At 34.4% G+C, this 13891-nt stretch overlaps 1 protein-coding gene across 3 annotated transcripts in view; it reads left to right on the top strand.

The window, feature by feature from the left end:
• The first annotated feature begins 12877 nt into the window (after positions 1 to 12877).
• LOC149571111 (uncharacterized) overlaps positions 12878 to 13891 on the top strand; it is an 83666-nt gene continuing 82652 nt past the window's right edge. For all 3 annotated transcript variants that reach the window (XM_089812673.1, XM_089812672.1, XM_089812671.1), the window contains exon 1: positions 12878 to 13058. In XM_089812673.1, the coding sequence (XP_089668799.1) occupies positions 12945 to 13058 (114 nt within the window). In that variant the 5' untranslated portion in view covers positions 12878 to 12944. The remainder of the gene's footprint in view (positions 13059 to 13891) is intronic.

Raw genomic sequence — 13891 nt, 5'->3', positions numbered from 1 at the left:
CGAGAAGAAATTTTACATATAAAATATATTTTGATTGATGAAAAGAGCTTCATCGGTCAAAACATGTTGGAAAATATAGATTCACGACTGCGCTAAGCATTCCCACAATCTGCACATATAAGCTTTGGAGGTAAAGATTCTATTTTTGCATCACGAATAGCTAACTCATGTGTGAAATATACTGTATTTGAATCGAATTTATGAATTAATACATAGTTTTTAAAATAATTATTTTCCTCAATTGTATTTCAGGTGTATCTATAATATTGGTGGGAGATTTGGGCCAGTTGCCTCCTATCAATGATAGAGCAACATATGAAAGTAATAAGTGCACAAAGTTGCTATGGCAAGAATTCAAGATTGTTGTCACATTAGATAAGATATTTAGACAAGATGGGGAAGATATTGAGCAACAAAGATTTTGACAACTTTTGACGAATCTAAGAGATGCAAACCCACAAATTGATGATTGGAGGTTGCTAATGTCAAGGACCCCTATCAACATATATGTTGCAACAAATTTTGAATTTGATAATGATGTGCATTTGTTCTCAACAAATGAAAATATTCATGCTCATAATAAAAAAAATGCTACATTCATTGAAGCATCCTGTTGCATGTTGTGTTGCATCAAAAGCAGGTACTATTAATACAATAGATGATTGGTCAAATGATGAGCTTGATCTGGAGTTGTTAATATGTAAGGATTCAAGGGTCATGCTAACTTCAAGTCTATGGATAGAGGTTGGTCTTGTAAATGAGGCTCTTGGATACATTCAAAAAATTGTCTACAAGCAAGACAGTGCTTCGCCTGAGCCTCCAAAATATGTGATGGTTGAGTTTGATGGTTATTCAGAACTACCATTCAAAGATCATATTCCAAAGATAATTCCAATACCACCAATACAGAAGTGTAGAACACTTCAACTACCATTGAGGTTGGCATGGGCATTGACTATTCACAAATCTTAGGGATTGACTCTTTCCAAAGCAACAATTGATATAGGACCAAGAAAAAGAGCAAGATTGACATTTGGGGCAGTTTCATGTGTAAAATCTCTCCAGTGTTTGAGAATAATGCCTCCTTTCACATATGATCATTATGAGAAAATGAAAAAAGGTAGACAAATTTCCGAGCGCAAAAATGAAGAAAATAGACTTAAGTGCCTTGAAGATAGTTAATGTGATATGTTATTTAAATGTTATGTCTATAAAAGTCTTTTTGGACACATTAGTATTTTTTTTGTAACACTTCCTACTATATTCCATGTTTTAAAAATGTCTCTATCATACAATGATAAATGATAAAACAAAACTTTCTTCATTTTAATTTATTCTATTTTGAGAAACCCTATCTTTTTTTATGATATTTTATTTTTATAGATCTTAATTAATTGTAGTGATGTATTAAGTAATAATTATATCTTAACTAATTGTACTGATGTTTTTTAAGTAATAATTGTACTGATTCATTCAATAATAGTAGTTTATGTTTGCAAATTATATTTAGTTTTGCTTCAATGCCTCTTAATATTTGATGACAATATTATGAATAACTTTTCTTTATTTAAACTATTAAATAAATAAAACATTCATTATATAATTTTAAAGAAAAAATCAATGAATATAATTTACTTATTCTAATTATCCTCCAATATTAATATAATTTTGTTTCATACTTTTAAGATTAGTGAACTTAACTTTATTTCTATTGACTTTATTTGGTCTATATTTAAGTATCAGTGCTAGATTTAATTTGTGTGTTCTATATTTGATTATATCTTATAATGGTTTTATATATTTTTATATTGATATTTGTTTAAAATTTTGCAGCATATCATTTCAGCTATGGATTCTTCTATTGGAGGGTCAAATATCATTGTTACCAGTCTTGCTGCTTCTGTCAGCTAAAATAATTTCTTTGAGACTGATTTAGATAAATGTAAATGAATAATCTAAGAATCGTGCTCACATATAATCAGAGCTTTGGAGAATGCTACATTGTCAATTGATACTGTTGATGAACTAGAAATAATGGAAATGGCAGATGTTGCCAAAGTTATGTGTGACACATCTACAAAAATAGATGCATTTTCAGAAATGATGAAAGAAGTCTACCACGATCATTGCTCTAATAAAGGTTGACGTGCTATCCTTATCACTGAGGAATATGTGATGCAGCTACATCATTATGGAGAAATGTTCTTTTTTTAGTTTCTTCTCATATTTCTTATATTTCATCTGAATACTTCTACTTGGGCTTATATTTCCTATTTCATCTATGTAAGTTTTATGAACAACAACATGAATAAGTTATTTTCACTATTCAACTCATTAACACATATTTTTTCCCATCTATGTGAGTTGTATGAACAACAAAATAAATAAATAAATTCAACTCTTCAAATTATGTTTAAAGGTACACTTACAATATTTGATGTTATATTTTCTATGCATAATCATCAACACTAATAATAATATTTATAAAATTTATGCTAACATTGATATGTATATTATGTATAAAATTTATGCTCTCATTGATATGTTAGATGCCATATTATCTATGCACAATCATCAAAACTAATAATAAAATGGATAAAAATATAAAATTGATACTGACCCTTTAAAAAATTAACATATTTATTAAGTTGTTCAAAATTAATTATTCAAATGCATTATGCCAAATTTTATTTTAATATTTATTAATAATTAAAATTATTAATTCTAATAATTAAATAAATGAAAATAATATTTTTAAAAATAAAAAATAATAATAAAATAAATAAATATAATATATTTAAATAAATAATATTATTAATTGTGCGCCACGTCTGTTATTAGCTTATATATATTTTTATATATATAAAAAAGTCAAGAGTTATCCTTCTCGAGGCGCCTATTTTCATAATTTAACTAACTGCAATAGGTGCCTTGAGAAGGATAACTCTCGATATATATATATATATATATATATATATATATATATATATATATATATATAAAAGCTAGTTTTAGATATTAAAATACATTATTACTATTATTATTTTTATATTGTTGTAAGTTTTAAATTTTTAAAATATAGTAATTAGTTATAAGAAAAAATTAATATATTAATTAGAATGGGGATAAATGACTTTTTATTTTAGAATTTTAAATACCAAGTAAAACATATCAATTAGTGAAGGAAATATTAGAATAAATTTTTAAATATTATTGATATTTCAATCTCCTAACAAGTTTTGGACACCATTTAGAATATGCATAACTATTTTTAAAATAAAACCTTATCGTAAATAATAAATGAAATTTTAGTAGCACACACTGTAATTTATCATGAAAATAGGATAAGAGTAAAGGAATCCCAAATCTAAAGTGGAACATTCATGAAATAACTATGACATAATATAGTTTAATAAATGTGAAAAAAGTAAAAACTTTATGCTTGTTCATTAATCTCTCATTTCCAATAAATACAATAGACAATAGGTCTAGAGTTTAAGAATAATAATTACAGTGATTGATACGCCCAACATACAATTGAAAAATTCATTTATAATTTTTTTAAAAATAAAATTGAATAATAACATAACAAATTAACACAGCTAATCGTCATGATCTAATATCTTAACATTATGATTATCCTTCAAATTTCTTATCATTTTAAAAGCTTTCCTACAAATTTTATTTAGATGTAGGAAAAATATTAAAGATGATGCACAATTATAATATAAAGATTAAAAATAAAAACTCAAAGAGTCATAAGTACACAAAACAAAGAATATTTCACACACACACACACACACACACACACACACACACACACACACACACACACACACACACACACACACACACACACACACACAAGCCGAGAGATATCCTTCTTGAGGTGCCATCATCGCATATTTATTTGAGTCTAAGAGGCGTGAGGAAATGATTCGAGACTGACTCATTTTTACTTCCATTTCCTCTCTATACTTTTCATTATTATAATTATAATTATATTTAGTCTATTTCTATTTTATTTTTCTGACATGTAAATGAACGTCAATTTTTTTTCAAAATGGAAAATGTTTACTGCTGCCACTGTAGAAAGTCTCTCGGCTTAATAAAATAAAATTAAAAAATTAAATTTTATAAAATAAATGAAAGATTTTTAGAAATCTTAAATATATTATGATAAAGTTTTTTTTATTTAATAATATATAAAATTATTTTAATAAATTTTATAATATATTGATAATAGTGTGATTATAAATATAAGAAATTATTGAATTTTTTATCTCCCATTTTAATTAACATATTCAAATTTTGTTATAAATAATTTACTTATTTAAAATCAATATTATTTATTTTATCTCTATCTTTTAAAATTTTAAAATTTACATTTAAAATATATATCTAAAATTTACATACTTAAACGTTTAGAATTTACAACATATAAACGTCGTTAAAAAAAAAAAACTATAAAACATAGATAGATAAAATTTTAATGTCCACAAGGCTAGAAATAACCTATGGGACAGCAAGACAACTCAAGCAGACTTAAGTAGCACTATTTGCTTCTTGTGCAGGATGATGATGAGTCCACCCAATTTGTCATGTCCCCTTTTCAAATAATTAAAAAAGAAAATCTTTGCTAAGGCAGGCAGGCCCAAGAAAGTGAAGTTTCGGAAAAAGGGGGTTAATCTTTGGAAACCGTTGGACTAATAAATGAAAATTATTATTAAAATAAGTTTCATTAACCTCTCTTGGACGTGAGTTACAGTTATGCCCTCTTTTAAGGGGTTTGGAGGCATTTTGGGCTGATTCCATAAATTGATTTTTGCTCATTCTTTGTTATTCTTCAGAGGCTGCCAAACCTGTGGAGAAGGAGACCCAAGAACGGGAGTTTGCAGGTTTCCAGGGAGACCCAAGAACGGGAGTTTGCAGGTTTCCAGGAAGGCTAAGGACGGGAGTTTGAAGCCATTCCATGTGCATGCTCATACAGAGTTTGCCTTTGTGCTGAACAGTGTAGATTTGTGGGTTTTTGGGTGTGGTTTTTTGCATGAGTTTGGTGTTTTCAGTTAGCATTTCATATCAGTTTTGGTTGCTGTTGTATTTCAGACTTTAAGCTGTTAAAATAGAGCTAAATATATGTATTGGGACATGATTAAACCTCTGAGATAGTTTATTAGTATTTTTGTGGTGTTTCCGGGCATTTTTGTGTTAATTTCGGGAGCCCGATGAGCATAGTTTTTGTCCTACATTTGTGAGCTGTTTTGTAAAGGCTATATAGATCTGGAAATGACATTTTATAGGCTGTTATGCTGCTCAAATTTCTGTAAAAATGTCTACTTTCAAATTTATTAATAACAGGTGAAGCTGTGAAGCTTTTTGGCACTATTTTCGACATACCCGATTTGGGGTTTCTTGAGAAATTTGGTGGATCTTTGTGATAGCAGTTGTTTGATTTTGAAAATCTGATTAGAGGTGTGAAATACCATATCAAATCAGAAAAGAGACATTTCAGTGGTATCAGAGCCATGATCTTGCCAGCCTGAGGGTTTGTAGAAGTTGCAGGTCAGTTTTGACAACTACCCAGATCTTGCATGTCAGTTTTGACAACTACCCAAATTTTGCATGTCATAATTTATGGTTGCATGTTTCTTCTAATCAAATGCATGTTAAAATTTATGGTTACATTCTACTTCTAATCATTTTCATGTTAGTTCTTGGTGAATTTGGTGGTTGTAGAAGTTTGCATTTCAGTTTTGACAAGTACCCAGATCTTGCATGTCAGTTTTGACAACTACCCAGATCTTGCATGTCATAATTTGGTGGTTGCATGTTGCTTCTAATCAGTTGCATGTCCAAATCTATGGTTTCATGCTACTTCTAATCATTTGCATGTTAGTTCTTGGTGAATTTGGTGGTTGTAGAAGTTTGCATGTCAGTTTTGACAACTACCCAAATCTTGCATGTCAGTTTTGACAACTACCCAGATCTTGCATGTCATAATTTGGTGGTTGCATGTTGCTTCTAATCAGTTGCATGTCCAAATCTATGGTTTCATGCTACTTCTAATCATTTGCATGTTAGTTCTTGGTGCTTGAAGAAGTTATATCCTATTGGGGTTACACTCTACTTTATCCAGAATGGACAGGTATAGTACAGAGTCTCAGAGGGAACGATCTTGGACAATTGATAGCCAGAGTCAAAATAGTAGAAAGGATGGTTATTTAGACATTCGAGATAAACTTATGAAAATAAGCCATGACATGTCTAAACAATTGGTTGAGCACCACCGTATAAATGACATGTTATCTGACCCAGCTAAGGTGGATAAGTTGACTGGATTTCTATTTGGCAGATTTTCTCATAGGACAGATGACACAATTCCCAAGAACTTGCATGAGGAGTTTGAGAAACTAGCTGATAGCCAGGTAGAGGTCTCAGATTCTACTCTGCCACAGGAGGTGGTGGGAAAGGATATCACACAAATTGATAGTAACAATCAACTTGATACTCAAATTGAGACAATTGTTTACAGGTCATCAAAGGGTGATGCCACAGGTATTCAAGATGGTATAGTTACAACAGGCAGTGACTACAGTGTAGTGGGTTCAGATGATGATTATGAGGATGTTGTTGTGCAGGATGGTGAGATACCTGGTAGAGATGAGCAGACATTGAGCATTCATGACTTTGCTGAGAAAGAGTACCAGGCACAGTTAGATGCTTCATCACATGAGGTTGAGGCTGGTAGTACTTCACATGATTTGTCCAGCCAGCTGAAGGTGAACCAAGATAGTATTGTGACTTCATTATCTCATCATGACAGGTATGTGGAGTTAGTTGGTATTGGTCATATTACTCAGGTGAGGAGTTTTCTTGAGTTACCAGTTGATTCTAGTTTACGGATATGGACTCGAGATTGTTATATTGGCATTTGGGATTCAGTTGACTGGAGATCTTTAACACTTTTTGGTAGCAGTGTTTGTTTGGGTGCTATCATGGATTTGATTAGCAGATTACACGGTGTTGTCTTTTCTTGTGCCAGTATCTTGTTTGATGTTGGTATTAGTTTTTATACACCAATGTTGGGCTTTGCTCATATATCCAGTCGACCATACTTGCTAGAATGTGTTGATGATATTTCATATTTGGCAGTGTGTATAGATGAGTCCCAGGATCATATTGGCATTGATGACATCCAGGAGGATGCAGTGGGCAATTTTGAAGACTTAGTTTCCTTGGGTACAGAGGAGTTGGACAGCAATGCTAATGTTTTTGATACTCCGTATGTTGATATGAGCTTTAGATTTGATTCACAGGATATGGATGGTAATACTCTAGAGACTAGTAACTTTGAGGACACTCCTTCAGACAGTGCATCAGAGGAGGTTTGTAGGAGACAGTCAAGCCAGTGCCATCATGTGTCTAATCAGTTGAGAGTTAGTGACCAAGACATTGCTATCACTTGCCAACATTTCGATGCTGCTCGTCAGTTGTTAGCAGTTTATGGATGGGGTTCTCCTACTAGTGATGAGCAGGGAGGAAGTTATCTTTCCTTGACAGAGATCCACTCTTTATGGGAGGCTATTCGGATTTTGAGACAAAATTATATGCAGTTGGTAGCCGACAGAGATTATCTTATGGAGTGGGGCAGTACAACATATGATGCATTTTTGGCCAAGGAAGATGAGGTGAGTGAGCTTACTGAGCAGCTTGAGGTGACTTATGAGATTCTTGAGAGTACACAGTTGGCTCTCAAGGAGTCACAGTTTCATTTGGCTAAGGTGACCATGGAGTTAGAGCGACTACAGTCTTTACCTAATTCTATACAGTCACAAGCTGTGGTGTTTGGTGATCCAAAGATGTCCATGGCCGAGATTGTTAGAGATAGTGGAGATGGGGATGCATCCATCCTTGATACTAACATTGGCATATCAGGTTCATTCCCACTAGAGTCAGGTTCAATTGAGTTGGGTGCTGTAGCAGATTTTTGTGGTGTGCCTGACATGGTGGTGACCTCTAGTACTAATGGCACGAAGACTAGAGATGTTGTATCAAAGACCATGTGTGACGTTGGTGAGCTGATAGTTGGCATGGTTCCTACTAGTAATACTACTCCCTTCGCAATGTCTTCAGAGGTAGTAGTCAGTTCCAACTTGGTTAATGATCGATTGCAGTTAGTTACATCTGGATTGCAGTCTGAGCCACTGACTGAGATTGGTGCATTCTATCGGCATTACACTGTGAGGTATGCTCATCTATCTACCTTTGATGACCATGTTGATGAGATGATGATACAGAGATGTACTTTGGTTCCTAGTGCTTATCATCAGTTATGGGATAGTTTGATGCCTCGGGATGAGAGTTGTGATGGGCATGACATGGTGATAGGTCCTGCAATTGACAGGTTGATAATACATGACTTAGAGCAGGAGTTTTGGAGTGATGCTTTAGCAGGTGTTGTTATTGATTCTACTCCTTTGGCTATGACATCTCTTGACTTAGCTGGTGATCAGTCACAGTGGGTTGTATCACTTCTTCATGGTGAGCTATTGACTGAGGTTGGTTTTTTTTATCAAAATTATATTGCAGGGTATGTACATCAGTTAGCATTTGATCCTTGTGCTGAGGAGTTGATGGCAGACAAATTTGGTTTGGATTCCATTTCTTACTCTTTATCTTGTAATGTCTTTTCACCACCAGCAGTGTATGGGAGTTATGGTTATGAGATAGTGGCCGATGATTTGCAGAGTTGTGTTGACTGCAGGAGTTGTACAGTGTGTGGATTCTCCATACTTGGTACAGTTTCATTCGAGAGGGTTCACCATTGTTGCAGAGTTGGATTGTACATTCCATATAAGCCAGTGGGATGCGTTGATGGTATTTACAGTGTTGGTAGTTTGATTTGTCCACTTTACTTGGGTTCTGATGTTCTAAGAGTTTGTGCCTCATGGGTTTTTGATTGTGGTAGTGGTGATTTCGGAGTTTGGTTGAGCTATAATTGTCAATTTGATTATGGATTCCTCTTGGTCATATTGCAGAGGATATTGCAGGAGCCTGTGTTAATTGGTAGTAGTATAGTTCATGACTACATTTGGGATCCAGGTGGATTGATTGGTTTATTGTTCAGCCATTGCTTGAGGACAAGCAATAATTGGGAGGGGAGGACTTGTCATGTCCCCTTTTCAAATAATTAAAAAAGAAAATCTTTGCTAAGGCAGGCAGGTCCAAGAAAGTGAAGTTTCAGAAAAAGGGGGTTAATCTTTGGAAACCGTTGGACTAATAAATGAAAATTATTATTAAAATAAGTTTCATTAACCTCTCTTGGACGTGAGTTATAGTTATGCCCTCTTTTAAGGGGTTTGGAGGCAATTTGGGCTGATTCCAGAACTTGATTTTTGCTCATTCTTTGTTATTCTTCAGAGGCTGCCAAACCTGTGGAGAAGGAGACCCAAGAATGAGAGTTTGCAGGTTTCCAGGGAGACCCAAGAACGGGAGTTTGCAGGTTTCCAAGAAGGCTAAGGACGGGAGTTTGAAGCCATTCCATGTGCATGCTCATACAGAGTTTGCCTTTGTGCTGAACAGTGTAGATTTGTGGGTTTTTGGGTGTGGTTTTTTGCATGAGTTTGGTGTTTTCAGTTAGCATTTCATATCAGTTTTGATTGCTGCTGTATTTCAGACTTTAAGCTGTTAAAATAGAGCTGAATATATGTATTGGGACGTGATTAAACTTCTGAGATAGTTTATTAGTGTTTTTGTGGTGTTTTCGGGCATTTTTGTGTTAATTTCGGGAGCCCGATGAGCATAGTTTTTATCCTACATTTGTGAGCTATTTTGTAAAGGCTATATAGATATGGAAATGACATTTTATAGGCTGTTATGCTGCTCAAATTTCTATAAAAATGTCTACTTTCAGATTTATTAATAACAGGTGAAGCTGTGAAGCTTTTTGGCACTATTTTCGACATACCCGATTTGGGGTTTCTTGAGAAATTTGGTGGATCTTTGTGATAGCAGTTGTTTGATTTTGAAAATCTGATTAGAGGTGTGAAATACCATATCAAATCAGAAAAGGGACATTTCACAATTGCTCAATGTACTCTTTGTTGAATAAGTTATGCTAAGAACTGTCACATATAGTATCTGCAAATTTATCTCTGCTACTCTTGTAGGCCTCACATTCTAAAATAAAGTGCTATTCAGTTTCCACTTTTCCAGAATTGCAGAATCTGCAAATTCTCTCTTCCCAAGCCTCCTTTGGCCTCTTCCAACGCTCGGTCTCACACCGAAGTTGGTGAGAGTTAGTTCTCAGCTAAGCAATAAGAATTTTAGCCCTATAAGAAATGTTGGCTCCTATTTATGCTTTTTGGAGTTGATCATAAGTGGGGTTGAACTCATTTATATAATATAGTTTCTTCCTCTCGATCTCGCTTCCCCAATTTCTCTTGTAGAATTTCTCCATAAAAAAGACCTTTATTTTTTTATTATTTGTGGGGCACATATTGAATTGAATATTCCATTTACTCATCCATTTGATGTTTTGTTGCATCCATGTCCTTTTTCACTTACATAATGTGTCACTAGAGACAACTTTAGGCCATCTATCCTCTTCCATTTTTTCGATTTTTTTTAAATAGCTTAGAAGGCGAACCATAGCAAGTGCCTCAATAGGAGCAGCCCCCATTTCACTTAGCATGATATCGTATGGAACAACGCTTTTGATTTTAAACTTGCTTGTGATCAAGCGCTTTTGGATTCCTTCGATTTGTTTCCATTGTGCTATAGTAGTGTTGCTGGCCCATAATTCACACCCGTAAAGAACAACTGACAGCACAAGAAGACCGAACAAGGTTTGAATAGTTTTTCAATCCCACAACTCCACTTTACGACACCTATTCTGAAGAGCATAAAAAGCCTTCCACCCACCTAATATCCTTTTATACCTGCAGCTAGACCAACTTAGTTTTTTGTTGAAATCGATGCCAAGGTATTTATACTCCGCAACTTCTTCAAGAACACTTCCATTGTAATAAAATTCATGTTGATGCTATTTTTTATTATTAGAGAAAAACTTAACCTTAGTCTTGCTGATATTGACCTGCATCCCCACCATTCCACAAAAGCGCTCAAGAGAAGATAGATGATCTTGCAAACCACCGGCAGATTTGGCAATTAAAATGAGATTGTCCACATATAAGAGCAGCTTTATAACAAATTCACCTAGCTGAATGCCTTCACCCTTTTGCATGTTTAACCAATCTTCCAGTTTGTCAATATATAAACCAAACAAAGTAGGAGATAACGAACAACCTTGTTTGACCCCGATATTGCTCATAAAACATTCTGAAATGCTATCTGAAGTTCTGATTTTGACTTTCATCTTTTCGTACATCCTATGAACAATAGCGCTAAGATGCATAGGAATCCCCAATTCTTCCATCCTGAACCAAAGCTTGTCTCTCAGGACAGTGTCAAAAGCCTTTTTAAAGTCAACAAAGCAACAAAAAACCTCTTCCTTTTTCTCCCACTCTTTTTCAATAATGTGTCTCAAAGTGACACAGTGATCCACTGTCGAGTGCTTTGGCCTAAAATCAGCTTGCCCTTTAGCACGTTTATGGTTTTCTTCTGCCCATTTGCTGATCCTAGTTTCTATCATGTTGCCAAAAAGTTTAGCAAAGAGGGGATTGATCATTATAGTCCTGTAGTTGGAGGGATTGTTAACATCACCACTCTTAAAAAGTGGTATTGCAAGGCTGATTGTCCAATCTTTCGGAAACCCTTATTGGCAGATTTTGTTGAAAATTTCAGTAATGTGTGGTGCAAGAGTTTTCATACCCCACTTTAGATATTCTGCTTGGAGCGCACCAAGATCTTTTGCTTTACCTCCACCTAACTTCTTAATCTTTGTCTCTATCTCTTGCACAGTGAAAAGATTTGTATCATCCTTGACCAAAGGTGGCTGTCCCACTCGACCCTCTTGTTCATAAAGTTTCTTAGCATATTCAAACCATTGGATGACAATAATATTATTTTTAGTTTTCTTTCTCCTTGGTTGGAGTTCTTTCTAAAAACGTTTGGGGTTATTTCTGCCCAAGAAAATTAGCTCCTCTCTTCTTGTGAACATAAAATTGGTTTTTCTTCTTCTTTAGGATATGTTTGTAGGCCTTAATGTCAAGGTTAGTTTTATTTGACTCCCTTAGGTTTCTCCTAGCCCTCTTGCATTTCTTATCAAACCAATCATTGGCTGGAAAACAATTAGTTTCAAATTTTCTATTTTTTGCTCTCTTGCATTTTGCAAGAGCCTCATGAATCAGATTTAATAAATTATAACTGTTAACACCATGTTTATACATAGGGTGTCCCATACAAAGTTCCTCAAGAGTAGCTCTGAAAGTGTTACTGTTTTCTGAAGTTAACAAAATTCTGCCCTGAAAAGGGGGGTATTGAGGGCCTTGGATTTTTTCCCCCAATCCGTCTATCCTTTGCCCAATACAAATTTACGTACAGCGGTCTATGATCTGATTTGAGATCCCAAATGTGCTCTCCAATTTCAACTTCTTTAATATTTCCATACAAATTCTGCGAACAAATTACATAGTGTACCACACTTGTCCCGTTGTATGTGTTGCAAGTGAAATTCCCTTACTTAACCCATCTAGCCAAACCATTACAAATTATGAGATCAAATGCGCCACATATATTTACGAACTTAAAGTCGGACACCTATTTTTGCATGTCAGAAACGATGATATGACATTAGATAGGGCATGGCATCCGGCCGCCGGTGCCCTTGTGTTGTGTCGTCTCTCTTCGAATCGACATTGAAACCTACAATCCCGTAAATCTCTTTGATTATAGATTGGTTCTAAACAATAATCTCATTGTAAGAGCGGTATGCTGGAGGCGGGCGAGAATTTCCTTCCTCTAAAGTACTAACCACTTGGCTAATGCATAAGATCCTTCCACATAGAAGCAGATCTATGAGAATTTCAGGCTTAAAGGAAAACAAAAATGTCAATGCTCGATTTATTGCTGGGCAAGAACTTCCCAGGGGCCAAATGGTCAGACTTCTTTCTTATTTCTCTATTCAATCAGCAATTCAGTAACAGATTTGCGGCCTTCTCCCGTTTTATCTGAATTATGTTAATTTAATTAAGGTTTAGAATTGAACAACAATTTGGATCGTTTATTGTGATTACAGAGATAATTTAGATAACTCTGTGAAGACATCCACACAAAATTTATCCGCCTTTTAAAGGAAGCATACTTTTGTATTAGAAGCCTCAATCAACCATGAATGTGAATGGGGCCAAATTCCTAGGCCGTGTCCCTGTTATATTCTCTTTTAGTATGCCCCAGTTACATCAGAATTTGATGCGGTAGTTTGCTTAGTTTTGAATTTCTCGTTATACCATTTTGATTTTGAATTTTTGCTATGGATGCCCGTCCTATGATTTCCCAACTTAAAATTTTCGTTTTCCGGTTTTGGACTTGTGTGTTTTTGGAAGGAGTAATTTTCTCAATTTAAAACTTTTCTTTGAGCCATTCAAACTTGGGTCTTTTCCACGAATGCCTGTTGAGCTCATCCAAGTAAGCTTTTGCTCTTCTTTTAGTGTTCTGTCACAGCCTTCTATCTGGTCTATGAATGAATGAAGGTATTTAAGTGAGATCCACGAGACCAAATAGTCTGAGGGAGCACACATTAAAAACCTAAACCTTTTTCATGTTCTTCTCAATGTCAGCCCTTCTGCTATCAATATTTATTAGAAAAGCTGTGGTTTTGTGCAACCTTGCTTCGTCAAACAATCGATATAGATAGTCTTCCTCCAAGTTGATCTCATACTATTCACGGATATCCTGGTATGCTACACATTAAAAAATAAAGTGCTGTTCC

Source organism: Cupressus sempervirens, chromosome 2 (assembly GCF_028749045.1).
Source record: "Cupressus sempervirens isolate cs-2001-9-10 chromosome 2, ASM2874904v1, whole genome shotgun sequence".
NCBI lineage: Eukaryota > Viridiplantae > Streptophyta > Pinopsida > Cupressales > Cupressaceae > Cupressus > Cupressus sempervirens.
This window is presented reverse-complemented; position numbering and strand designations above follow the sequence as displayed.